The following is a 27,973-nucleotide window of genomic DNA, read 5'->3' on the forward strand; positions in this document are numbered from 1 at the left end:
GAGCCACTATAGAGGCACTGCACACCCTGAGCAGCCCCTTCTCAGGAAAAGTGCACTCAGCATCAAGCCACCATGGCTTTGAGCTGTGTCTGTGAGCATTTGCACTTTCTCTGGATTTATTTTGTGTATCTGTTAGCAGATGTGTCCTAAGGTATCAGAAAAGCCTAAGAGAAGTTATTTTTTGGGTGTGGGAATGCTCAAAAACTTTCCATTTAAATTAATGGTAATTGCTTCTTTGCTTTATGCCATTTTGGCTTATGAAAGATTTCATAGGAGTGCTCTCCTTCCAGACATAGGGGAGACCTGTCTGCAGTTCAGCTGCATTTAAGTGTCTATACGTTGTTGTGACATCATCTGTCACTCTGCATCTTGCCAAACCGAAATTCTGTAACCATTAAAGATAGCTCCCCCTGCCCCCGCCCCAGCCCCTGGAAGCCACCATTCTACTTTCTGTCTCTATGAATTTGACTGTTCTACGTACATCATCTAAGTGGAATCAGTATTCTTCCTTTTGTGACTAGCTTATTTCACTTAGTGTTATATCTTGAAGGTCATCCATGTTGTACCGTGTATCAGAGTTTCCTTCCTTTTTTTTTTTTTTAATGTTTTTTATTTATTTCTAGGAGAGAGAGAGAGAGAGAGAGAGAGACAGCGTGAGCAGGGGAGGGTCAGAGAGAGAGGGAGTCACAGACTGAAACAGGCTCCAGGCTCTGAGCAGGCAGTCAGCACAGAGCCCGACGCGGGGCTTGAACCCACAAACTGCGAGATCATGACCTAAGCGAAAGTCGGACGCTTAACCGACTAAGCCACCCAGGTGCCCCAGAGTTCCTTCCTTTTTAAGGAATAATAGTCTATTGGAATATTTTCAGTGGAATAATGTATACACCACATTTCCTCTATCCCTTTATCCCCTTGAGTTGCTTCTACTTTTTGGTCACTGTGAATAATGCTGCTGTGAATATGTGTATACAAAAGACTAATAAGGTCTAAATTATTAAGAGTCCTTTCAGTTCTTTTGGGTATATGCCTAGAAGTAGAATTGCTGGATAATAGGTAATTATTTTTAATTTTTTGAAGAATTGCCATAATGTACCATTTTAGGTTCTCAGCGGTAGTGTGCAAGGGTGCTGATTTCTCCTCATCTTTGCCAATAACTTACTTTGTTTTTGGTTTTATACTAGTTGTCAGAATGGACGTGAATAGATCCCTTCCCTGACCTCTGTTTTATATATTGCTCTTCTGTATGCACGAAGAAGGATTTTATGGCTAAAAAAGTTTGAAATCCACCACACTAATAATATTTAGGGTAGGTACCTTTCTGCTCTAAAAATCAGTGGTCTTGGTTATCTATAGCTAATAAACCTGAACCATAATGCTTTTCTGATCTCTGATCTTGTAGTAGTTGAGAAACTAAGGTGCCTAAGGTGCCTCTGTTTCCCCAGTGTGATAGAGAAGAAATCTGTGTTGGAGGGAGTGAGCTTGTGTGTCTATGGCCCTCCTTGACCTGGCTCACATGTGTGCCCCTCACAGATGGTCACAAATACAGGGTCTGCATGCCTCTAGCCTTGCTTGCAGCCCCTTGGATAAAAGGTATAGGACACATTCACATGCGGGAGGAAATCAAGCATAAGTTCATTTTTGAAATCACAGGGTGCTCGTATATACTGCACAGCAGTTGCCCTTCAGTTCCCCTATTGCCTGGTGTCTTAGCCACCAGTGCCAGAAAACAGTTAGTCTGCTTGCCAAAATAGCAGAGACTTGTAGCATTTTTTTTGCTTGTTAACTGACCAAAAGACTGGTTATTAGCTCTTTTTTTTTTTTAATAGTTTATTGTCAGGTTGATTTCCATATAACAGTTATTAGCTCTTTTTGTTGTTGTTACTGTCCCTTTCAAAGTAATGTGATTTTTTTTTTAATTCTAAAAGAACCTGAAGGTCATATAAAATTTGTTGTAGTTTCTAGTTATAGTCACGACTTCTTTTTTTTTCTTTTTAAAGTCTTTTTTGACTTGACTTACTCCCATTTAGTTAACATACAGTTTAGTATTAGTTTCAGGTGTAGAATTTAGTGATTTATCACATATGCACCCAGTGCTCATCACAAGTGCCCTCCTCAGTGCCCATCACCCATCTAGCCCATCCCCCTCACCTCTCCTTGAGTAACTCTCAGTTTGTTCTGTATATTTAAGAGTCTTTTTCCTGGTTTGCCTCTCTTTCTCTCACCCTCCATGTTCATCTGTTTTGTTTCTTAAATTCCGTATATGAGTGAAGTCATATGGTATTTGTCTTTCTCTGACTTATTTCATTTAGCATAATACTCTCTAGCTCTGTCCATGTCATTGGTAGTGGAAAGATTTCATTCCTTTTTTTTTTTTATGGCTGAGTAATGTTCCATTGTATATATACACACCACAACTTCTTTATCTGTTTGTCAGTCAGTGGACATGTGGGCTCTTTCCATAATTTGGCTGTTGTTGATAATGCTGCTGTAAACATCAGGGTGCAGATATCTTTTTGAGTCAGTATTTTTGTATCCTTTGAGTAAATGCCTACTAGTTCAATTGCTGGATCATAGGGTAGCTCTGTTTTTAATTTTTTGAGGAACTTCCATACTGTTTTCCAGTGTGGCTGCACCAAGTTGCATTCCTAACAACAGTGTAAGAGGGTTCCCCTTTCTCCATATCCTTGCCAACACCTGTTGTTTCCTGTGTTGTTAATTTTAGCCTTTCTGTATAATCATCACTTCTTGAGAACTTAGTCCTAAAATAATTTACAAACTGGGCCTTTTTAGGAATAAATCTATTATTCATTCATGTGTTCTTTTCACAAATATTAAGTGTCTTGCATGTGCTGGGTATTGGGTTGGGTAAAAGGTGATACGTGGTTGCTGCTCTTGAGTAGCTCATTGTCCAGAGAAAGAAATACAAGCGTGAACAACTAACTAATAAAGGCAGACAGATCGCCTGTCTGTCATCTGGGATGTGACCAGATACAGATGAAAGTTTTAGTGGTTTAAATGCCTTCAGGTAAGACTTTTAAATGCGTTGATATGATCCTGCCTATATGATACATCTTATGGTAAGGAAAAAGGGAAATTTAAAAAGTATATGTAAAAAAAAAAGTCATATGTATATAATGTACTACATATATATTTAAGTTCATTTTTTTTGAGAGAGAGAGGGTGCAAGTCGGGGGGTGGGGGGAGAGAGAGAGAGAACACAAGTATCTGAAGTGGGTTCCAGGCTGACAGCAGAGAACCTGATATGAGGCTCGAATTCACAAACCGTGATAATGACCTGAGCCAAAATTGGATGCTTAACTGATTGAGCCACCCAGATGCCCCTTCAATATATATATATGTATATGAAATTCATATTTACTGGGAATCCTGGTTGGACTGCAGATATGAGTGTGCCAGAACCACCCTATATTGCCCTATATTGGTATGTGTGGTAACAGCAAATTCAGATTCTGAAGTGGATAATGCAACAGGTCTTTTGGAAAGGGCTCTAGGCATTATCTTGAGTTCATCATTAAAAGTTGGTGTTGGTCAACGTTTCCATGTCTAATTTATCTCTTATATTTCACATTTGGAATTTCTCCTATCTTTTGATTGGTTAATGACTATTCTGAAACATGTGAGATTTTTACAACATAAAATAGCCTGTGGCCAGTTTGGTTTTGATTTATCTGTTGTGTTCATATCCTGGTGATTGAGCTGCCATTACATAACTGAGTGGCCATTGACAGCTGGTGGTTCACACCAGATCTACAGTTTTTCTTTCAGCATTTGGAGTCCTGTATGGAAGATTCTTGTATCTATAAATCAGTAGAGGTTTCAAGAAGTGACTACCTCTGTTAGAGGTTGGGGGAGGTTTCACTAAATGACAAATAGTCTCTGTGTTGAATTACAAAGGATGATTAGAGTCATCCAAGCAGCAGTGAGGGGAAAGGGGCTTCCTGGTAGAGGGAACCACCTGGGCAGGGGTGTGAAACCATGAAATAGTACAGAGAAGGAGGAAGTGGTGTGGCTGGGGAAGAGTACAGGCCCCAGTTACTGTACTCCAGAGTATTTCATATTTAGCAATTACTTATGGGACAGCCACTGTGTACAGGGCATATGATAAATAATAGAAGGTAAAAGCTCAAAATAGTTTCTGCCATAAGGAATTTAAATCTAGAAGCAGAAATTGCTAAACAAAGATCCAAATGACATGGTTTACTTGGGTGTAAAGTACCATAGTAAGACCAGTAAAAGTCTAGCTCTGTGGTTTCAAAACAGAAAAAAGAGCACATTCTTTGGAAAAGGCTTCATTGAGAGGGTAACTTTTGAAGTGGGCCTTGAATAATGGGTAGAATTTTTTAAGACTGTAATTAAGGGTTAAGATTAAGAAAAAGGTGTTGTCCAGCAAATTGTGACTGCCAGAATGGTGGTACCATTAATGAAGTTCAAAGAGAACTGGATTTAGGGTCAAGATGATGACTATAGGATATCAAGGTGATAACTAAAGATGGAATGTGTTAGTCTTAGGCATAGTTGGAATTATGAGAATGATTGAGAGTCCAGAAGGAAAAGATAGAGGGATGAAAAGAATATTGAAAGAAGAACCTTGAAGGATACCTTTGTTTAGAGGCTGAAATATTAAGAGGAGTCAGTATGGCTAAGAGGAACAGAGATAAGAAATAGAGATAGGAAATTGGAGAGAGTTTCAAAAACTAAACCCTAGTTGGCTGGTGGTGTGCAGGGCCATGGAAAAGTAGATAAAGCTGAAGAAGAGGCAATCGCTTTAGCAGTTAGAAGATCACAGATAAGTTATACAGCAGTTGTAGTGGAGGCAACCATGTTGCTGGGGTTTAGGAATTGCATACCGGGGGAGAAAGTGAAAGAGGGGCAGTTAGCAAGCGTCATTGCACGTTCTGTGAGCCTGGCCTTGGTCTAGGCACTTCAGATGCATTCACTTTAATCTTGACAGCAATCCAATGAGACAGGTACTGTGTTATCTCTTGTAACAGATCAGGAAACTATAGATAGAGAGGCTGCTTAACTTGCTCAGAGTCATGCAGTCAGTGGCCAAGCCAGGGTTTAAACCTAGGAAGTCTGATTCTAGAACTGGTGTTCCACATACTACTCTGCCATCCAGTAATTGGTAGTGCAGTGAAGGCCAGCTTTCAGTGGTTAAGGAAGTTTGAAGGTTCCCCCCTCTCCACCTTTTTCTTAACTTTCATTTTTTAAAAAAATTTTAAAGTTTTTAAAATTTTAAATTTTAAAAACACTTTAAAGTTTTTTTACGTTTATTTATTTTTGAGAGAGAAAGGAACAGAGTACGAGGAGGCAAGGGGTGGAGAGAGAGGAAGACACAGAATCCTAAGCAGCTCCAGTCTCCGGGTTGTCAGCACAGAACTCGACGTGGGGCTTGAACTCATGGACCAGGAGATCATGACCTGAGCCAAAGTTAGACACTTAACCCACTGAGCGACCCAGACACCCCTCCTACTTTCTTTTTAAATGAATAGAGATCTCAGTCTGTTTGTAAAAAAGGAAGGATATAGAAAGGAAAACCTGAAAATAAAAACCAGAAACGGAACAGATCTTGGGATCAGAAGGTATAAGAACAGGGGTGCTTGGATGGCCCAGTTGGTAAGCTTCCAACTCTTGACTTCAGCTCAGGTCATGATCTCTTGGTTTGTGAGTTCTAGCCACGCCTCAGGCTCTGCGCTGACAACTCGTGGAACCTGCTTGGGATTCTCTCTCTCTTCCTCTCTCTCTCTGCCCCTCCCCCACTGGCACACTCTTTCTCTCTCAAATAAATAAACTTTATTTATTTATTTATTTTTACAAATAGTTTATTGTCAAATTAGTTTCCACATAACACCCAGTGCTTATCCCCACAAGTGCCCTCCTCCATGCCCTCCTCCATGCCCCCCCCCATCCATCAGTCCTCAGTTTTTGTCAGCATTCAAGAGNTTCAAATAAATAAACTTTAAAAAGAAAAGGTGTAAGAACAAAAGCAAAATAAAATAATTTACCTTAGGAGGCTGTACGGGGATCTAGTATTAGGCCTCAGACCCTTGAAGATGGAGAAAAGAAGCTGCCTAGAATAAAAATAGTCAGCTCTCATGATGTGCCAGGCACCATTTTGAGTGTTTAGCATGTATTATTAACTCTTTTAATCCTTTCAACAACCCTATTGCCCCATTTTTTTCTAGATAAGGAGACGGCCCACAGAGGTCATGGAATGTTTCCCATCTCACAGCTGGTAGCTGAGCTCCAGATGGACTGGTCCTTCCACTTAGACCCAGCAATGCCTTTTGGGTCAAAAGTAACCAGCACGTGAGCTCCAGATGGGGACAGCTTACCTTCAAATCCTAGTCACCTTCAGACCTTCAGTTTGCTAGTTATAATACCTCCTCCAAAGACTATTATGGAGATGAAATTGGGTAATTTATGAGGAGCGAAAGCTCCCTGAGAGCAGGGGACTTATTCACTACCTTATTCCAGAGCCTGAAAGAAGTACGGATGACAGATGTTGAGTCAGTGGTAGGCAGTAGTCATTTGATGGAGCGAATGTGGAGATCTAGCCAGCATGGTACTCTAAATGGTAGTTCTTCTCTCTATAGAGGAACTCAGGTGTTGGGGAGGGGATCAAAAATGCTCACTTCTAAGAAGCTAAGTGTTTTATCCATGACCTTTGATCATTTGGTGGAAAACATTTTCTAATAATCTCTACATTTTTCACCCAGACTGTTCAAAGGCTTCCCCATTGTCCATATTGTTTGTATACCCCAGTACAGTAAAACCTTCGATTGTGAGTAACTTGTTCTGTGAGTGTTCTGGAAGACAAGCAAGCATTTCTTTTTTTATTTTATTTTATTTTTTATTTTTAAATTTGCATCTAAGTAGCATATAGTGTAATAATGATTTCAGGGGAGTAGATCCCAGTGATTCATCCTTTATGTATAACACCCAGGAGCAAATATTTCTAATAAATTTTAACTTGATAAGCAAGCAATGTCTTGTAATATGAGTAGTCCATGACACTGAACATCACATGATCACAACTGAGCCAGTAGTTCTTCTCTCGATGAGGGATGTGGGTGACGGTCTCCCATGCTCAGATGCTCAGTGTCAGGCTATGGTGTTTAGCAGCAATCTGTGATTTTTTTTTTCAAAACGTTGGAAGGAGCCCACAACTGGCATTAGTGTATTTTTTGTCACTTCAAAGCACTTATATGGACAGTCCTTTGCTTTTCCAGACAAGAATAAGCTTAGGAATGCTTTGCTTCATTCTAGATCAGTCTGCCTGCAGATAATAGACCCTTTCTCTGCTGCCTTATTGCCAGTTACATTAAATACAGCATATGACAAGAGTTTATTAATGCTGTACTGTAGTCAGTATCTGTGCGAGTGTATACAGTGGCCCCTGTGCAGAAAAAGGTTGAAAAGAAAGGTGGTAATAAAGAGATGATTATGGTGGAAGTAAGGAAATCACTGAGAATGAGTTATGCGAGTGGCTGAAATTGCAAGATTTTATAAGAAGTCTACGTCTACATCTCATCTGCAGAGGAGAAGGAGAAAAAGGCGGAGGGATCCCTCACTTCAGATGAGATTAGGGAGATGTATAAAATGTGGGAAACAGTGCAGAATTTTGTAGAAAAGCACCACCTGAATAAGGCTGTAGCGGTATGAGCAGTGAATCTATTTAAAGACAATGTAGTGTCACATTTCCACGAAATCCTCAAAAGGAAGTAAAAGCAAGTGTCCTTGGACAGGTTCGTTGTTAAAGTTGCATGAAAAGAAAAAGATTCCATTGAGCCAATAGATACAGTGATTCTGTTAGTGATAGTGAATGTTCTACATGGTAACCCTCCTCTCTCTTGTCTCCCTCACACCTGCCATGAAAGTTTTCAAAGGGCAAGTTAATTTGTTTCTTTTTCTTTATGTTTTGTATTTTCTTTATTATTTTGTATTCTATTACAGCATTGTAATCATTTGTATATGAATATTTTTGGGTTGTAGAATGAATCTTCTGAGTTTTGATTATTTGTTAGGGGAAATACGTTTTGATACCCAAGTGCTATGGATTACAAGCATGTTTCCGGAATGAATTATGCTCACAAACCAAGGTTTTGCTGTACAATTATTTGGCTTCCCAGAACAACACAGCAATCTTGTTCTGCTCTTAGTCTTCAAAGCAGAGTATAAATGAAAGCCATGAATGAAAACCTAACTACTTGAAGGACTTAGGATTTCAGTGGGGAGGAGTAATTGGAAAGCCAGAACCTTAAAGCACCATATCTGTCATAGGAGAGAAGTGGGCCTCAGCAGCAATTAGGAACGATTCTTACGGGGCACCTGGGTGGCTCAGTCGGTTAAGCGTCCGACTTCAGCTCAGGTCATGATCTCACGGTTCGTGGGTTTGAGCCCCACATCGGGCTCTGTGCTGACAGCTAGCTCAGAGCTTGGAGCCTGCTTCTGATTCTGTGTCTCCCTCTCTCTCTGCCTCTCCCCCCCTCATGTACACTCACTCTCTCTCTCAAAAATAAACATTAAAAAAAAAAAAAGAAATGATTCTTACAAGTAAGACTGATAGAAGTTAGATGGGAAAGAGATTTTTTTAAAATATTTTTATTTATTTCTAGGAGAGAGAGAGAGAGAGAGAGACAGCGTGAGCAGGGGAGGGTCAGAGAGAGAGGGAGTCACAGACCGAAACAGGCTCCAGGCTCTGAGCTGGCAGTCAGCACAGAGCCCAACGCGGGGCTTGAACCCACGAACCGCGAGATCATGACCTAAGCGAAAGTCGGACGCTTAACCGACTAAGCCACCCAGGCGCCCCAACCCCGGGAAAGAGATTTTAAGGCCGACAAGAAGCAGCTGAAGAAACTGTGTGGGACGGCCTTAGAAGTTACGAGTTTTATACTTTTAGACCTGTTTAGACATGTTTCTTCCTCCCCTAACCACCATGAACCCATGGAGACTTTTGCACTTTAAGAAAATGAAATAAACATCTGTTAAGGTTGGGAGAGATAAGCTTGAAAGGGGAAAACTCAGTTGGGAGACTTTTGCTATGGAAGTTTCTCTTCCTCCTCGTCCTCCTCCTCCTTCAATAATTTTTTTGGATACATTTCTTTCTTAACATTGATCTTATGGTTTTCAGAAAGGTTTGATGAGGTCATTGCTTTTCAAACTAGGGTCTTTATGAAAGCTTATTTTGAGGTTCTGAAAGTTCTATAAGAAATTTAAAAATTAGGTGTTTTCATCTCATTGATGATCTTGAAATTTTAAACATCTTCTGGATGACATGAATGTTTATTGTACCACTAACAAGATCTGAGACATCAGTGCCAGTGTGTACACTTGTTTGTACACAAGTAACACAATGTTACTTGTGCCAAGGGAAGACACAGTGCCTCCTCCAAGAACCTTTTGCCGTAAATGGAAGAAAGAAGTGAGAGAATGGAACAATTAGAGGCACCTGGTAAAGATGTAAGTGCTCTGAATGCTGAAGAACTGAGCCTCTCTCAGTGGTTAGCACAATACTCATGTTGTAGATAACTTGTGTTACATGGATCCTGTCTTGGGATCAGTAATTAGCTGTAGGAGTAGTGGTAACTGCATAATGTATTTTCCTGTTCCAGATGTCAAAAATAATCATATGCTCTTTTACTGTAGGTTTTTTAAAATAATTTTTTAATGTTTTATTTATTTCTGAGAGAGAGAGACAGCATGAGCAGGGGAGGGTCAGAGAGAGAGAGGGAGATACAGAATCTGAAACAGGCTCCAGGCTGAGCCAGCTGTCAGCATAGAGCCCGACGCAGGGCTCGAACCCACGAATCGTGAGATCATGACCTGAGGCAAAGTCGGACGCTCGACCAACTGAGCCACCCAGGCGGCCCTTACTGTAGGTTCTAATCTCATAGTTGTCTTCAAGAGAATAGACTACAGAACCATAAAGTGACACCTCATTAAAATTGGCATTTGATGCTTGAGAATTGGTTAAATAAAATTAAACGAGATAGGATAGGCCTGATGTCTGGCACATAGGAAGCACTCTAAACTGTAGTTGTTACTAGGGACGGCAAACCTCTGTGGCCTCTGGTTTCGGTTTGTTGTGGAATGTTTAAAGGGATTTCTTCTCCAGAGAGCTCAGGATTTTACCCTCGCATTGTGGCCTGTGGAGAAGATAGGGAGCGGCTAGCTTAAGGCTGTTGGGAGTTAGCCAGGAACCAGCAGTCATCAAAGATCAGTGTAGATGCAAATGTGGTCAGAGATCAAGGCTAAAAGAGAGCCATTTCAAGGGAAGGTACTGGAACATAATAAGGAAACAAGTGTTCAGGGTCTGACCTTCAAGAAAGGAATCAAGAAGCAAGTTCTGTTTTAGGGGAGATGTAGCAAGACCCTGAAGTTCAAGAGTCCTGGGCAGAAGTAGGAGCCTGGTGGGACCTGATTTTTCCTTGAGGAATTTGGAAACAAGTTAGAGGAGAGGAGGCTTCTGGATAGTATCTAGAACTTTCTCAAAGGTAGGGCAGTAGGAAGACCTGTAAACCCTACTGATATAGGGACAGATTTGCTGGCCTCTCAGTGGTTTGAGCAGATAGTTGGCAACGCAGGAGAGCTGGGGGTGGGGTGGGGATAGGGATCAGGGCTGACACGTTCTTTATTTTAGAGTGATGCTTTGGTGGGCTGCGCATTAGAAGCATCTGGGGGTATTTTTAAAATGCCAGTGCCTTCAGACTAAGTAAATCAGTGTATCTGCAGGTGAGGGTTGGACATTGGTTGATTTAAATGTCCCCCACCTGATTCTAACCGGCAACCAGATTTGCGCACAGACCATAGAGCATCAGAATCACCAGGAAGACTTTGTTAAAATTCTGACCCTAATTCATAGTTTCTGATTTATTGGATTGGGAGTGGAGTCTGAGAATTTGTATTTCTTTTCTTTTTCTTTTAACTTTATTTATTTTGAGAGAGACGGAGAGCAAGCAGGGGAGGTGGGGAGAGAGGATCCCAAGCAGGCTTCACAGTGTCAGCGGTGGAGCCCGAATTGGGGCTTGAACTCATGAACCATGAGATCATGACCTAGGCTGACACCAAGAGCCAAATGTTGAACCAACTGAGCCACCCAGGCGCCCTGAGAGTTTGAATTTCTAACAAGTTCCCAGCTGAGGTTGATGTTGCTGGTCCAGGACCCACACTTTGAGAACTCCTGTTCTAGAAACATAGGCTGTTTCAGGTGTCTTTTGAGGCTTTAATGCTCACATGGAAGCTCTCATTTATCTGAAGAGATGTTCTTGTTTATCAAGTCATTTTTTGCTGTGAATATGACTGTGATTTGATTGAACTGAAAGCTGCTTCTCTGTGTTGTTATACCACTTTCTCTCCCTAAACCACGGGAAATACACAAGTTATTGAACCTCTTTAAGCCTTACCCTGTTTACCTCATCTACAAAGTGGAATGGTTCTTCTGATTTCATCAAACTGTTAAAAGTGTATTAGGACTCCAGTTTGGAGAAAAACTGACATGTTATTTAAGAGGAATTTATATAGATGTCGCCAAGTCCATGATAGTTACTAAGGAAGGCATGGGGGAAAAGAGAATACAAAAAAGTCAATGAAGTTTTTGTAAAATGTGTTTTATTATTTTTGTATCTTGAAAGCTGGTTGTCTCAGCAAATAAGGCAGCATTCCTTGTACTCCTCTAACTAGAGGACAAGAAAAGTTTTGGAGCCAGGCAGCCTTGGAATTTGACCTCTGACTTAACAGCATAACAGCTGAGTGATATTGGGCGAGTGACTCAACCTCTCTAATTCCTTTTCTTCATTTGCAAAACAAGGTTGATGTCTACTTCAACAAGGTTGTTGGATTGATCAGAAATAGTCTTGGAAGATGCAAAGTATGTATCTGGCATATAGTAAGTGCTCAGTACATTGCATCTCTTAATTTTGCTGCATTTGGCTCCCCCCCCCCTTTTTTTTAAGGGTTTGTGTTCTTTCTGGTAATTGCGGGTAGAGACTGTTAACTTCTGTAAGCTCTCCTAGCTCTTGGGGGTCTCACAGGAGAAGGAAGACAAGTGCATTAATAATTTAGAAAGAAGCAAGCAGACCTTCATTAAGAGGCCTGTGGCTGTCCAGCCATGCTTACAGCAGTCGCAGCTCATAGAGCCAGTCTGGGAGGAGAGTCATGCAGTTCTCGGGTCTGGCATGGAACGCAGGGGGGCAAGGGACAGACTTCTTTATCCTGAGTCCATCTCAGTGCTGCACGGTTTAGACACACGACAGTAAGAAAGGAATACCAATCCCATTTGAAGTAGGTTAATATAGTCAAAGAACATTGGACTCATTCTACGGAAAGCATCTAATATGCACCAGGCAGTGGGGTAGTTGTTTTTGTTTATTTATCAAGTAAACATTGAATGCTGACTATGGGCCATGAGCTTAGGTTTGCAAAGACAAATAGGACATGAAGTTGTCTTCAAGATCTTGCTGACGTGATGTCCCTAGAATATATCTGCAGGAAGTGATTGCAGGGAACTTGAACATCAGATTGGGTGCTGTCTGCCAGTAGTTAGAATGAAAATATTGCTGTAACTTGAAATCATCTGAAGTGATGCTGTAATGTTCACCTGTTTCTATGTAATAAATTGTGTCCTGCACCAAAAAGCTGCTTCATAAAATGGAAAATATTTCATGGAGAATTTAATTTTCTCTTTTCCACCTGTATTTTCTCCATTCAAACCAAATCATACATATCCACTCAGGGTTTAAATAGGAATGTCCTGGGACACCTGGGTGGCTCAGTCGGTTGGGTGTCCGACTTCAACTCAAGTCATGATCTCATGGTTTATGGGTTCAAGCCCTGCGTAGGGCTCTGTGCTGAGGAGCCTGGAGCCTGCTTCGGATTCTGTCTCCCTCTCTCTCTGACCTTCTCCCACTTGTGCTCACTCACACATGTGTGCTGTCTCTCTCAAAAATAAATAAACATTAAAAAATTTTTAAATAGGAATTTAAATTTACACCATAAGACTTCCTTCTTATTTTCCTTAAGTTTTATGAATTAATCAAGGAAAGAAAAGCTGAAGTAGAAAATGTTTACAAAAACAAAAACAAAACTGTCAGGGAGAATTGTTTAGAATATACAATTGCTGCCTTCTCATTAGACCAGAAGTACCAATATAGGCACTTTGGAGAGTCCAAAATCCTAGAAAATGTTCTAGACATTTGAGTAAACAAGAAAAAATTGAGCCTTTTTCAGACCAGTGAGGCACTGTGAAGCTAAGGGAAGTTTTGCAGAGCAAAAATGTGATCAGTAACACGCTGGGAAAGAAGGTCTGTCATCTTTCTCTCTTGTTAGGCTTGGCCCCTCCTTGTGCCTCCTGCGTCTTCTGGTTGAGAGAGAAAATAGACAAATGTTTTTTACACGCTCGCTTTGACATGGTCATTTGACATGTGCACATTGCTTTTTCGGAACATTGCCTGGAGAGTCTTGATTTAATGGCTGTTTTGGCCAGTGTCTACACACACGCATTATCTCTCGTGTGCTCGTTCAGAGTGAAGCAAGGCAGGGACCCACCTGCTCAGTGTCTTCTTGCGGAGGTTGGAGTGTTGGAGGACAGAAGAAGGAATGGCAGGGGGAGTTTGGTTAAGAGGATAGGCGTATCCTATCCTCTAAGATATAGGCTGAAAATGCTTTTCTGGCCCATGGTTTTTCCTGGTTGAATTTTAGTGTTTTTATAATGCACATGTCTCTAGTTTACTTGAATATTTAAGGGCACTTTCCTTTCTAGGCTTGGTTCTGCTTGCAGTTTAAACAAAGTAATTATAATTGATCCTTGAACAACTTGGGTCTAAACTGTGTAGATCCACTTAAATACGGATTTTTACAGTATTCTAAATGTGTTTTCTCTTCTTTATGATTTTCTCAACATTTTCTTTAGCTTTATTGTAAGAGTATGGTATATAATACATAAAACATGCAAAAATATACTTTAATTGATATTGGTAAGGCCTCTGGTCGACAGTAGGCTTACTAGTTAAGTTTTGGGTAGTCAAAAGTTGCACGTGGATTTGCAATGATGCAAAGGGTCAGCACCCCTAACCCCAAGTTGTTCAGGTGTCAGCGCCCCTAACCTCAAGTTCAGGGGTCAACTGTATAAGGAAAACATTGTGGCTTATCTCTTGTGTAACAAAAAAATGCCCCATGACTGTCAAAATCAAACATGACTATAATAACTTTGAAAGTGGGATTCTAGAGAAAAGGTGTGAAATCACCCCTTATTGGTCCCTTCCCTGCCCCCCTCTTTATGGTTAATCCTTTATTCCTTGGAAGTTGGCCCATTCTAGATGTCTTCCTCTACTCCAGCCTTCTGAGTTCAGAAGCCTGATAGGATTCTTCACCATGGCAGTTTTTATTTTATTTGACTTCCCACGTATGGAGCCTTATATATTTGGGTTTCCCCCCCATGTATTGTCAGTGTGATTATAAAGTCCCTAAGCAGAAGGACACTGCATTCATTTTCTTTCTTTATCTCTCTTTCCTTCAGCTTTGGTACTATCTTGTGCCAAGTGTACTTAAATTTTCTTTCCGTGAGGAGCAAAAAAGCCTGAGTGATACCTGCTAGAGACACAGAGGGGGAAAGTGGATTGGGACCTAGTCATGTAGAAATCGGAGGAATCCTTTCTGGCCTCGTCAAAGGATAATCTTGATTAAAGGTTAAGAGGGACAAAGTGAAAATCACTTGCGTCATTCCAGAAGTACTCCCAGAGGAACCAAAACAAAAATGGAAGGTCCCTAAGCCAGCACCTCTGCTTGACCCCACCTTGCAGGCCAGGTGCCCCCATCCGTGGTCCTCACACTTCCCTTCAGCTCTTGCTCCGCAGGGCTTATCTGTCTCCAGGCAGTTTAATTTTATCACCAGCTGCATCTGGAATTTGAGATTTATTTTCTTAGTTTCTGTATCAGGATTCTCCACCAAATCCCCCCCACTCCTCTGGGTTTGGGGACCCAGCATGTAATTATACTCATAGCTACCATTTATTACAGCAAAAGGATACAAAACAGAAACCACAGAGGGAAAAGGTGCCTGGGGCAAAGTCCGGAGGAAAGCAAGGGCAAGCCTCCGGAGTCCTCTCCCAGTGGAGTCACACAGGACACACACAGTTCCTCCAGGAATAAGTTGTGGTGGCACATATGGAATGTCGACCATCGACGCTCCTTGTAGACCCAGGGCCCTTGGTTTTCACTGGGGCTGGTCACATGGGCACCCTCTGCCTGGCACATGCCAAAATTCCCAACTTCCAGAAGGACAGCAGGTGCTCAGCAAAAACCACAATGCATAAGCAGTTTAGGCACAGAGACCCATTCTTCTCCGGGAAGGATGGGAACCCTCTCCAAATCAGAGTTTCCAGGTGCCAGCCCAGCCAAGGGCATTTCTAAAGATAACAGTCTCAGGCCTACAGTGTTGCCTTTTCTGCACTGTTTCTAAATTTGCCCTTGCTTTTTTTACTCTGAATTTATTAGAGGTTCAGATTTGTGTCATGTGATTTGCGGTGTTGGCAAGATGAGCCTGGGTCTGCTGTTACTTAGGGAGAAACCCTTCTCTGGATTGATGGGGGTTTTGCTTTCTGGACGTTGTTTTACTTTGGCCGTGCTGCCCGCCTTCAGCCTGTGCTTCTGCCAACAGGGCAAGTTCACTGCTTGCCTCTGTCCTTTTATCAGAAGGTAATTCTCGTTACCACCATTACCCCGCTGTGGTTGTTAGACCTTCCTGTCCTGGCAGCATTTTCTTTTCTTGGTCCCCAGGAGGGTTCTGGGGCATTGGCAGTACTGAGGCCGCCTGCCTACAGGCCCCATAGGCTCAGACTTGCAGCCTCTTTATGAAGCTTTCTCAGGAAGAGGCTCTATGTGCTAATGTAATTAACTTCCATTTAAAACCTGTCTTATAATTTTTATAAGTGTTCTTCGGAAATCTTGGCTCAGGGCTTTGAACCTCTTTGCCTTTGAGTTTTGCTTTTCTGTTACTTTTCCTCTCTGGTTTTCAGCTTTGAATTTTAGTTGCCTAGTTTAAAAACTCTCCCATCATGAGAGTAGTTTAGAACCATTTCTTCCTGTCATCTCTGGGCAGGTTCATTTCAGCTAACTGGCCCCTCCCCAACTCACTGTTGGTTCACAGGAGTCCTGAAGCAGTGGCCCTGCAGGGTCTTCTTAGACCCTGAGAGGCATACCAGTTGTGCTAGTGTCCTGCATCATTTGTATTTGTGTTCTAGGCCATGTGTGTCCTCTTACTTACAGCTTGAACTGAGTACAATGCCTACCTGTAATGTGACCCAATGACCTATTTTTAGCTACACTACCTATTCCACAGTCCTTGCCAAAGCTGTTGGCAAATTATGGTGAAATCGTGATTGACTTGTCAGAGTGTAGCTAAACGAAGCTGGCTTCAGGTGAACTTTGAGCAGCTTTACTAAATGTACCCCCTCAGGACTTAGCCAAGGTGGGATGGGGAAGGGAGGGGAACTGCCTTCCTAAGTTGGCTGATCACCAGAGACCTACTTTCATGGGAGCCATGTCACTAAATAGCCCTTGGAATCTTTTTGCCACAGTTATTAAAGTCTTCCTTTTACTGATCTAAGGATGCAGAAGAGATGAGCTAAGTGATCAAGCCACATAGGATATGCTCCAATTTTAAGGGAAAAAGATGGTGGATGGGGAGTAAGTGCTCTGTGAGTGGGCTTTTGAGCACTTGGAATATGGCTAGTGCAGCTGAGGAACTGAATTTCGAATTTTAGTCCATTTCAATTAAATAGCCACATGTGGCTGGTGGCTCCCTTGTTGGACAGTGCTGTACAGGGAAGGGATTATTGTGTGGCCTTCAGAGCCTTGATTCAGATCGCATCTCTGCTGCCTACCTCTTGTGTGACAGCACACATACTTCTTATCTTTATAAGGTGGTTTTGAGAATTTGTCATCCACGGAAAGGTTTTAGAGCAGTGCCTGCAAGAGGTATATGTTAGGTTAATATTGCCTTTTTATGTTTACTCAGCATTTTGAATGGAATGATGGCAAAGTTCCTGTGGAATATGAAACGCTACTATTTTTTTTTTCTTTTAACTTTTCTTTCTTTTTTTGCTCTAGGTTGCTGCAGCAACTGGCCACACAGTAGTGTTGGTGGACCAGACAGAGGACATACTAGCGAAATCTAGAAAGGGGATTCAGGAAAACCTTAGGAAAGTGACCAAGAAGAAGTTTGCAGAAAACCCCAAGGTAATTTTTGTTTTATATGATTTCAAGATCATTCCTCTGACCATATCACATTTGATGGCCTTTGCTTCTTTTTCAGTTTGCTCTGTAAAGCTCATTTTCCCATAACTTTAGACCAGTATAAATAACATAATCACTGAACATTCTATGAGGACTGATTACAAAACAGGAGAAATAAATAACTGTATTGTTGGGTAGATTTTGAGGTAGGGGAGAAGGTTTCTGCAGGTAGTGAACTCCTTCTGTCATTGAGAATTTAGGATTAAAGAACACCTATTTTGTTATACTGATGGAGGAGAGTGAAACAGGAAGATAATTTTTGTACTTGTCAGTTAAAAATGGAGTGATGCAATAAACATTGCATTTAGATAGAAAATTTTGAATACTTAGATAATATCTCATGCCCATTTATAATGTCATTATCAGAGAGGAAAGTACAGAGTGACTCATTCTCACTTCCCAGTAGCAGAAGGGGTATAAGAACCTGAGGAACCCCAGAAGGCTGGACACTGGTTCACTGACTCGTTCTCTTTGGGCCTTCACATTTAATGAGAAATACTGCTGAGGTCACCAAGTAAATTTTTATGTTTGTCACCTTGTTAAAGTTGCTTAAGATTGATTTCCTTTGGTCTTGGATGACAGGCAGAGAAGAGTGCAGGTAGGGTGTTTGTTCTCTTTGTTGCCTCAAGTGACCACAGTGGTGTGTCTAGTTGCCTTTTGAAAAAAATTTTTAAAGTTTATTTATTTTGAGTGAGAGAGACTGAACATGAGCAGAGGAGAGTCAGAGAGAGAAGGCGAGAGCAAATCCCAAGCAGTGTCTGCTCTGCTAGCGCAGAGCCCAATATGGGACTCAAACTCACAAACTGTGAGACTATGACCTGAGGTAAAATCACGAGTTGGATGTCCAACTGACTGAGCCACTCAAGTATCCTGCCTTTTGTAATTTTTTATTATAAAATATGTCAAATAAAATTTGCCATCTTAGCTATTTTTTTAAAATGTTTTTTATTTATTTCTGAGAGAGAGAGAAACAGAGACAGTGTGAGCAGGGGAGGGTCAGAGAGAGGGGGAGATACAGAATCGGAAACAGGCTCCAGGCTCTGAGCTGTCAGCACAGAGCCCGATGCGGGGCTCGAACCCACGAACCGTGAGATCATGACCTGAGCCGAAGTCAGGCGCTTAACCAACTGAGCCACCCAGGTGCCCCCATCTTAGCTTTTTTTAAAGGTACAGTGGTGTTAATTACATTCACACTGCTGTGTAGCCATCACAACTCTTTACAAAACTTTAATCTTTACAAAGAGAAACTCTATACTCATTAAGTAATAACTCCTCATTCCTTCCTTCTCCCAATTCCTGGTTACCTCTAATTGCTTTCTGTTTCTCTGACTCTGCCTGCTTTAGGGACCTCTGGTAAGTGGAATCATATGCTCTTTGTCCTTTTTTGACTGATTTATTTGGTATACTATCTTCATGATTCCTTTAGGTTGTATCATGTGCAGAACTCCATTGTTTTCATGCTCGAAGCATATTCTACTGTATGTCTATAAACCACATTTTGTTTATTCATTCCTCTGTCAGTGACCTTTTCGTTCTCACCTTTTGACCATTTTGACGAATTTTGCTACAGGGAACATTGATATACTATCTGCTTAGGTCCTTCTTTAATTCGTTCACATATGTACTAGAAGTAGAATTTCTGAGTCATATGACAGTACTGTGTTTGGCTCTTTAAGGAACCACCAAACTGTCTTCCACAGTGGTGAAACCATTTTTCATTCCCACAAGCAGCGTACAAAGGTTCCAGTTTTCTCCACATCCTGGCCAACACTTGCTTTTTATTTTTTTCATAATATCAATTATGGGTGGTGTAAAGTGGTATCTCATTGTGGTTTTGATGTGCATTTTCTTTTTCTTTTTCAAGTTTATGTATTTATTTTGAGAGAGAGAGAGCATGACAGCATGAGCAGGGGAGGAGCAGGGGGGGGGAGAGAGAGAGAGAGAGAGAGAGAGAGAGAGAGAGAGAATCCCAAGCAGGCTCCATATTGTCAAAACAGAGCCTGAGGCAGGGCTCGAATTTACAAACCACAAGACCATGACCAGAGCTGAGATCAAAAGTCAGACGCTTAACTGACTGAGCCACTCAGGTGCCCTGGTTTGCATTTTTTTAAATATGTAGCTGCCTTTTAAAATCAGAGGGGTAGGAGTGGAGATAACTTCTCCCCTCTCCCTGAAGAAATCCAAGCAATAGATATCACAGGCATATTAACAGCTGTCACCTTACCTGTCCCCCATATTCTTTTTTTTTTAAGTTTGTATATTTATTTTGAGAGAAATACAGAGAAAGTGAGCAGGGGAGGGGCAGAGAGAAGGAGAGAATCAATCCAAAGCAGACTCTGCACTGTCCGCATGGAGCCCGATGCGGGGCTTGAACTCATTGACCATGAGATCATGACCTGAGCTGAAACCAAGAGTTGGATGCTTAACTGACTGAGCCACTCAGGTGCCCCTGTCCCTGTCCCCCATATCCTTAATAATAGGGGGACCTGAGGTAGGGCAGATTGTGATGAAGGTCCAGGTGGGGGGTGCTGAGAGCCCTGGAGATTGGAGTCAAGGACAGAGTGAGTCTGAACCCAAGTAATTTGCATTTTTCATTTGTTTATTCTGTACACATCTGCTGCTTGTCCCCTTTGAGCAAAGGCTCTGGGCCCCACTTGGAGAATAAAAAAAAAGATGCGTGTGCTCTGGATGAGTGATTCTTCGGGAGTCTCGTCTCTTGGTGTTTCTCATTTCTGCCTGAGACGTGCTTGGAGGAGGGATGAGTCAGCTTCAGCCTCATTGACGCACCGTATGCCTCTTGTTCTGCACAGAACAGCACAGCAGCCACTCGTTATAAGAGGCTGTGGAGAGCTCGATACAGGGCTAGTCCAAATCGATTTATGCTGCATGTGGAAGACAGACACCAGATTTCAAAGACTTAATAGGAAGGAAGAATGTAAAACATCTCATTGCCTTTTATTTTTAAAGTTTATTTATTTTGAGAGAGAGCAGGGGAGGGGCAGGGAGAGAGAGAATCCCAAGCAGGCTCTGTACCAGCAGCGTGGAGCCCGATGTGCGGCCCGAAACGGGGCTGAAACTCGTGAACTGTGAGATCATGACCTGAGTCGAAACCAGTAGTCAGATGCTTAACCAACTGAACCACCTAGGTATCCCCAGCAACTTCTTATTGCTCTTTATATTGATTAATGTTGAAATGATAGTATCTTAGATGGATTGGGTTAGATAAAATTAATTTTACATGTTTAATTTTTAAAATGCAGCCAATAGAAAATTTAAAATCACCTATCATCATCTCACATTATATTTCTGTGGAAAAGCTCTGAGAGTTGTTTTGTTCCATGATGGTTTTGGATGCCTTTGCTGCTGCTGATTTTGATGCCCCATGGACGAGTTACATCCTGAAATAAAATGGCACTTGTTAGAGGTGCTGTCGTCTGTCCTGAGGTATGTCTGTGGAAATCTGGAGTCACAGATGAGACAAAAATGGGACTGCAAGCTCTCTGCAAGCAGAGGCCATGACTGGCCTGTTTTTGCAACACCAGTTGCTGGTTGGTGATGGGCAGTTATTGAGGAAGGATTGCTCTGTTTGGCTTTCTTACCATCTCTCGCCCTCACTCAGCTCTTGTCTATCTTCTCTTAGAAATGAATAGTCAGGGGTACCTGGGTGGCTTAGTCGGTTAAGCATCTGACTTTGGCTCAGGTCATGATCTCACGGGTCATGAGTGTGACCCTACATCAGGTGACCACGAGCCCTGCTCCTCTCTGTCTCTGTCTGCCATCCCTCTTTCTGCCTGTCCCTCCTGGGATGGGGATATTCTCTCTCTCTCTCTCTCTCTCTCACTCACTCTCTGCTCCTCTCTCACTTGTGCCCTCTCTCAAAAAAAAAAAACAAAAACAAAAAGATGAATAGTCAGCACCACCTCTCAGACTGAAGAGTGTTGCTGAGCTAAGCTTTTACTCTTTTCCAGGCTCTCTAGAAGTCTGTTGTGCATGGCAGTCTGCTCACTCTCTGAACAGATAGATAGCAGGCCAATGCTAACTGGAGCAGAGCTGCCAAAGAGTGTGACGGATTAGGACCTGTACACGGCAGTGGTAGCTGACCAGCAGTTGGGATGTTCCCAGGCTGCCCCTTGCTTGGTGTCTAGAAGTATACTGAGACGCCATCGTCCCTAAGCAGAAAAGTAGGGAGTTTTATTTCTCAGAATTTCAGGGAGCATTCCAGTTGCATCTGGGCCGTGTTCACTTGTCCTTGCCCTCCTCTCTCCTTCCGCCTCAGCAGCAAATCACAGCATTTTCGGGTGAGTCCAGTGAATGCTCTCTTCTCCTTTCTCCCACTGTGTTAGGCAGGTGACGAATTTGTGGAGAAAACCCTGAGCAGCATATCAACCAGCACGGATGCAGCATCTGTGGTCCACAGCACAGACCTGGTTGTGGAGGCTATCGTGGAAAACCTGAAGTTGAAGAACGAGCTCTTCAAGAGGCTGGACAAGTTTGCCTCAGAGTACGTGACCCTTGGGCATTCTTGTTGGGTTCGAGGGCTCCCTTGCCCGGCATGGCTTTTCTCCCAGGAGGGTACCTTTTGACACCAAGCCCCCTTCTCTTTTGACTATCCCATAGCTGTTTCCAGAAGACCTGACACTGTATCCCCTATTCTTCATCCTCCCAGTCTGCTTCCCAAGGCTTGGGCTGCCTCCATCTGATCCAAAATGAGGGTGGAATTTCCCACAGGGAAAGCGGAGGATCCATTCAGGGACAGTCTTTTGCCTCTTGCAGTGTCTGGGCCATGGGCCCTCGCAGGCCAGAGAACGAGGAGGCTTGGGCATGTCCTCAGATGTATGCTGAGGAAACTCACTGTAGTTTTGTGACAAAACTACTTGTTTTGAGGACAACCTTCAGAATGGTGTAGTTGAAGGGAGTGCCTCTTTGTCTACACAAAGTTCCCTGGGCGCTCCTATCTTGAGCTTTATCTGGATTAAGTCAAAACACTTGGGAGCATTTACAGGAGCATTGAGTTCTTCCCAGGTTTCTTGGCAGAGGGTGGGAGAGGTGAGTCAGCCCTGCGTAGGTGAAGCATACAGGGCCTCAGAACTGGCTGTGCCAACAAGTGTCAGCAAGCTTTTGCACATGTGCGGCTCTTGTTCTCAGAATCCAGAGCCTTCAGTTGAATTTGACTTTTGGCTTTTGACAGTTGTGACACCTGGCTGATTTTTTCATGCTCTCCTTGGGGCTTGCTTAGCTACACTTCACTTTTCCTGTTTAGAACTGAAAGTCAGAATAAGATTATATGACAGAAGCAGTTCTTAAGTAGCCAGCGACCAGTGGCTACAGAGGAACGCTCTCATCCCAGCCTGCTGGAGTGTGAGCCCTCTTAGCTGTGTGGCCTGGGATCTGGAGAAGTCCTGCTCCTGACAGAGAGGAGACACCTGTATCTCTGTCACCCATGTGTCACTCTGCTGATCAGTGTCATTCACTTCACGCTGACATTTATAGCCTGCAAAAACAGAGGACTCTTTGGTCCAGGTATTGGCTCCCAAGAGAGAAGCAAGCCCTCTAAGATAGTAAACCACCTCCCACCCCAGGAAGGGTGTAGTCAGGAAGTTCGGCCTTTACTGAAATGGTGGTCATTCTTTAGTGACAGTGACTGGTCTGACTCCTCTCCTGTGTCAGCATGAGTAATGGACTGTTAGGGGAAAGTTAGGTGGCCTGGGGCCATGTTCCCTACCTCTTTCCTCTCTGACTGAAGCCTTTCTGGCCCTCAGTTTGTCTGTTTTTTTGTTTTTGTTTTTGTTTTTTTATGTTTATTCATTTTTTGAGAGACAGATCATGAGCAGGAGAGGGAGACACAGAATCTGAAGCAGGCTGACAGCTCAGAACCTGATGCAGGGCTTGAACTCAACGAACCGTGAGATCATGACCTGAGCCGAAGTCAGACACTCAACGAACTGAGCCACCCAGGCACCCCTCTGGCCCTCAGTTTTTATCATCTGTAATTGGAATTGGGGGTTAGGGATATATAATTTCCAAGACCTTCACAGTTCTAACTCTCTTAAGACTAATTTCCCTAGTAATCTGCAAAATAGGGGCAGTGGCACCTATTGTTCAGGGCTGTTGAGGATATTAATTTAATTGAGCTCACATTTCCTGAGTGCCTGCTGTGTGTTAGGCATTGTACTAGGCTCTTTCACTTAGGTGATATAAAACAGTTGTGGCATGTGACAGGGCACAGCAGAGTAGGCACACCATAGATGTGACTCTGCTTCTGGACACCAGCTGTCCTTTGCTACACTCTTGTTTTCATTTTAGACCACCACCTTTACTGAATACCTACAAAGTTTTGTTTTTTGTCTTTTTAGGCAGCTTGATTGAGATATACTTTACGGTTAAGTTTTAGTTAATCCTGTAGCAGGAGTAATAAATAGTTCTAGCATCAGAGTTCCAGGTGGGAGCCCTGAGGTGTCCTGGAAAAGAACATGATTTCCCTAACTGCAGTACAAAAAGTACCAGGGAAGAGTTTGCCCAGGGCCCACAGTCGGTCCCAGCTGAGTCCGTCTTTTCACTTCCAACAAAGTATGGACTCTCCAGTCCTCCTCAGCCCCACCACCTCCTTCCGTACCTTGCCTTCTCCGTACTAAGGCTTGAAGGCATTGCTAACAATCATCATGTTTGTGCTATCGATTTTCTGTTAAGTACATTCAAGAGAAAAGTAGTTTTTTGGGTCCCTGAGTGTTAGGGAAAAACCAAAGACGGTCAAGAATCGAGTGTTTCAGGGAAAATGGAGAGGGTAAACTTTTTTTTTTTTTTAATATTTTTTATTTATTTCTGAGAGAGAGAGACAGCATGAACAGGGGAGGGTCAGAGAGAGAGGGAGACACAGAATCCGAAACAGGCTCCAGGCTCTGAGCTAGCTGTCAGCACAGAGCCCAATGCGGGGCTCGAACCCACAAACTGTGAGATCATGCCCTGAGCCGAAGTCGGATGCCAAACCGACTGAGCCACCCAGGTGCCCCGAGGGTAAACTTTTTTGTGGAAAATAAGGCAGCCCTGTACGTTTAATCTGTCCACACACGGTGTGTGTGTGGAAGGAGGGCAGTGTGAGAGCTGTTAGAAGCAGAGCTGGCCCAGCCCTACTGAGAGAGGTGTGTGAGGAAGTGACATCATTCCCATTCTGCTCAAATACATGCTGGGAGTGCCTTGGATGGGAGACACTCGGACTGAACCCCTTTAATGAACTGTGCTCTCCAGTGTGCCTTCATTTCTCCCTTTTGCAGACAAGTTGCCCTTCAGGTGGTCCTATAAACAGGTACCGCATTATGAGTGTAACAGCCCTTGCTAGCACAGCCTTGGGTGGCCGTGGCCCTGATGCTGTGGTTCATGCTGTGCAGTGAACAGTGCCACAGTGCAGCCATACTCATGTTTCTTCTCCTGTCCCTCCTCTCCCAGTCACCCCTGACTCTAAGCACATTTAGTATTGCCTTTTGAGTAGGCTAGACTCCCCAGATCTGGTCAGTAAGGGACCCCTCCCCTTGCTGCACTGAAGAGGCCATTGTGGTTCTAAATAGCATTAGGCAGTTTTATGTATGTTTACCCACAAGGTGGCGCTGTAGGAAAGCCTAGAAGTCTTGTCTTTGTTTAAAGATTTGCCTATAATACCTTTGGCACCCCACTTTACTGTGGTCTTTAAAAACTGAATTTGGTTTAAATCAATATGGATTTTAAAAAATTAACTAATATTATACACACACAAAATAGATGGTACTTCTATTTTAGGAGATTTTATAAGCAGAACACCTTGAATTACATTTATGATGCACATGTCTCCTTCCTTCCCCAGACCAACCCATGTAACTTTAAAACATTTTTTGGACTATGTTGGTTTTCTTCTGTTTTCATTTTAATTCCCATTAAGTGGAAAATTAAAGCTTTTAACTTGAGGAGGAAAGATCTTAGTTCATGTTTCTCATCTCCTGTTTTTCATCAGATGTTTCTCATTGAGGATTCAGGTGTTTCTTTACAAATTTTTTGGTTTATTTTGAGGGTCTGTGATACATCCTTTCTTTCATTAGTCTGTGTTCATTTAGGTTTCATTTTGTGACTGAGGTTAAATAGCGGCCTTCTTTTTTCCTATATATCATTGAAATTTAACTAGTGTAAGTAGAGAAATGTTGCTCCCTAAAATTAAAGGAAGATTGGTAAAGATCAGATATACCCTTTGGAACAGGTAACTTTTAAATTACCTAATTTAAAATTTCAGAATTTAAATGAATCTGGTCACTTGATTTCAGCTTCATGTAGAAAGATCCCTTCTCCTTGACTTCCTCCAGAGGTCAGGACAACAGATCAGGGCAGCAGGCAGTCGCCCTGTGTGGTTGCACTGAGAGTAGTCCTGTGTGTTTCCAGAGATGGGACTCATTCCAATGCTCCACCATCTTTCTCTCCACAGACACACAATCTTTGCCAGCAACACTTCCTCTCTGCACATCACAGACTTAGCCAATGCCACCACAAGACAGGACCGATTCGCCGGGCTCCATTTCTTCAACCCCGTGCCCATGATGAAGCTTGTGGAGGTCAGTGAGCTTGTGTGTGTCTGCTGGCTCCGCCGGCTCTCCCAGTCCTGCTCTCTGACTCATACCCTGGCCACCACTGGGGATTGCTCTGGGTGGATTTGAAAGGGCGGGCAGAAGGTGGTCTTTGTGCTTGAGTTCTCTGGCCACAGTCTGTCCTTCCAGAGCCAGAAGAGGAAAGAGCACCTGATATCTAGGAAGACTGCTGTGCTTTGTTCCTTTGTAGCCCAGCGTTCTGACCAGCGATGTCCCAGAGGGCTGCTGGCTTTGTGGAAGGTCACGTACTTACTTGCTCCATAATTGATGGGCAGTGCAGAGAGAGGTGTCTGACCAGGAAGACGGCACCAAAGGCCACTGGCTGGACGAGACCACAGAGGGCAGAGCCACAGGTGTTTATAGTGTCTCTTGGTGGGGTCAGCTTGCTCCAGGTTGTAAATGGAATTTTATTGGCCTGGTTTTACATAGGAGCCACTGTACCACCTTGTCCACCATTCCTGAGGTGAATTCTGGTCCAGGTAACAGGACCTTTGTCTTATCCCCAGATGAGGCACATCTCCCATGTGTTTTGATCACAGCTATTAAAACAGCCCCCCGTAGTCCGAACCTCCTGACCACAGACCCTTGAGATGGAGGGGAGCAGGCCCCAGTGATCCTGTTTGGGCTGCTTCTGCTTGTTTGCTGGAGACAGTCACAATAGACAATTTGCACCTGAAATGTGGCAGCTTGCCTTTTACAGGGGGCTAATTACAGGGTCTGAGGAGCAGCCGCTATTAAAGTAGCATTTGTTCTGAGGCTGAAGAGTTATTGTCGTGCGAAGTGTGGGGGATGTGGAGCCAGGCAGACCTCGGCACTGGCGGGCTCTCTGGGAGAGGCTCAGGGTCTGCTTTCTCCTCCTAGCCCTTCCCTGTTTCATCATGCATGTCCCCACCCCCACCAGCTTTGCCTCCAGTTTAGTGATGACTAGATTTCCTTATGGTTAAAGACAGCTCTTGACCCACCTGTGATAGGAATTTATCTGTTCTGCTAAAGTTTCTCCTCGGCTTCTTCCAGTGTACTCCCACTTTCTAAGGCTGCTTTTGAGGAAGTTGAGGAATGGAGGGGAGAGGTGGGGGTAATAAAAGAAACTGTGTTTATTCTTATGCAGAAAAGAGCAAAGAGGTGAAATGGAATTTTCAGCATTTCAGTGCTTAGGGACTAATTACTTTCTTAACCAACTGAGCCACCCGGCACCTGTTAATTACTTTCTTTAGTTACTGTATCAGTACATGTGTTTTGGAGATAAAGACACATTTTTTAGATTTACTTCAAACTCTAGTAATGCTGTTTTCAACTGCATTTATCTAATAATGTACATCTATGTATTTGGAAATGTAGCACGTTGATTGTTAACAGCTAATGCTTAGCAAATGTTACCATTTTCTAGAAAATATTTTCTAAAAGTGCTCTTTATTCAGTTTTTATTCTTGGGTGTTTGCGTATGTGTTGCTGGTGGTGAGCATGAAAATGAATCGTATCGGAGTTGAGCAGCTTGTCTTTACTTGGGACTGGACTCATACATGTGTATATGTATTTTTTCCTATAAGAATATCTATAGCACATTGCCGTTTGTTGAATGGATGATTAAACATGCATACTCCTGTTAAAGGATCTTTATCATTGATTCTTTTAAACTGACAAATTATGTTTGAAACTATAATTATCAGTTTTTGTCCTAGTTCAGTCTGTGGGGTTCTGTTGGAGGCCTTGTGACACTTCCTTTGGAATGACTCTTGAGTTGCTGTTTGATTTATGGTGTTTGCAGAGCAGACTTCTGGTCCGTCTCATCCCATTCCTCCTCCCCGTCTTCGTGGTGCTTTTTTTCTGTGCTGTTCTTTTACTTCCCTTAGTGTTGTAATGTAACACCACGCCCCAAACTGTGATCACATTAAACATGGACAGTGATGATCTCTACATTTATATAGCACCTTTCATTCTGCACAGATACAAGCTCATTAAGCCACACAGCCCTCTTACAAGATGGACAGTGTGCTAAATATTACCCCATTGCATAGTAGAGAGGTGAGGCACGGGCGCTGATGGAGTTGTCTGACCTCAAA

General features: G+C 42.8%; 1 protein-coding gene across 1 annotated transcript in view; it reads left to right on the plus strand.

The window, feature by feature from the left end:
- Positions 1-27,973, plus strand: part of HADH (hydroxyacyl-CoA dehydrogenase) — a 47,952-nt gene that overhangs the window by 8,474 nt on the left and 11,505 nt on the right. Inside the window, exons 3-5 of the mRNA XM_077778477.1 lie at positions 17,128-17,256; positions 21,657-21,814; positions 25,754-25,880. Coding sequence (XP_077634603.1) covers positions 17,128-17,256; positions 21,657-21,814; positions 25,754-25,880 — 414 coding nt within the window. The remainder of the gene's footprint in view (positions 1-17,127; positions 17,257-21,656; positions 21,815-25,753; positions 25,881-27,973) is intronic.

This window comes from Crocuta crocuta, unplaced genomic scaffold (genome assembly GCF_008692635.1).
Source record: "Crocuta crocuta isolate KB4526 unplaced genomic scaffold, BGI_CrCroc_1.0 scaffold587, whole genome shotgun sequence".
NCBI lineage: Eukaryota > Metazoa > Chordata > Mammalia > Carnivora > Hyaenidae > Crocuta > Crocuta crocuta.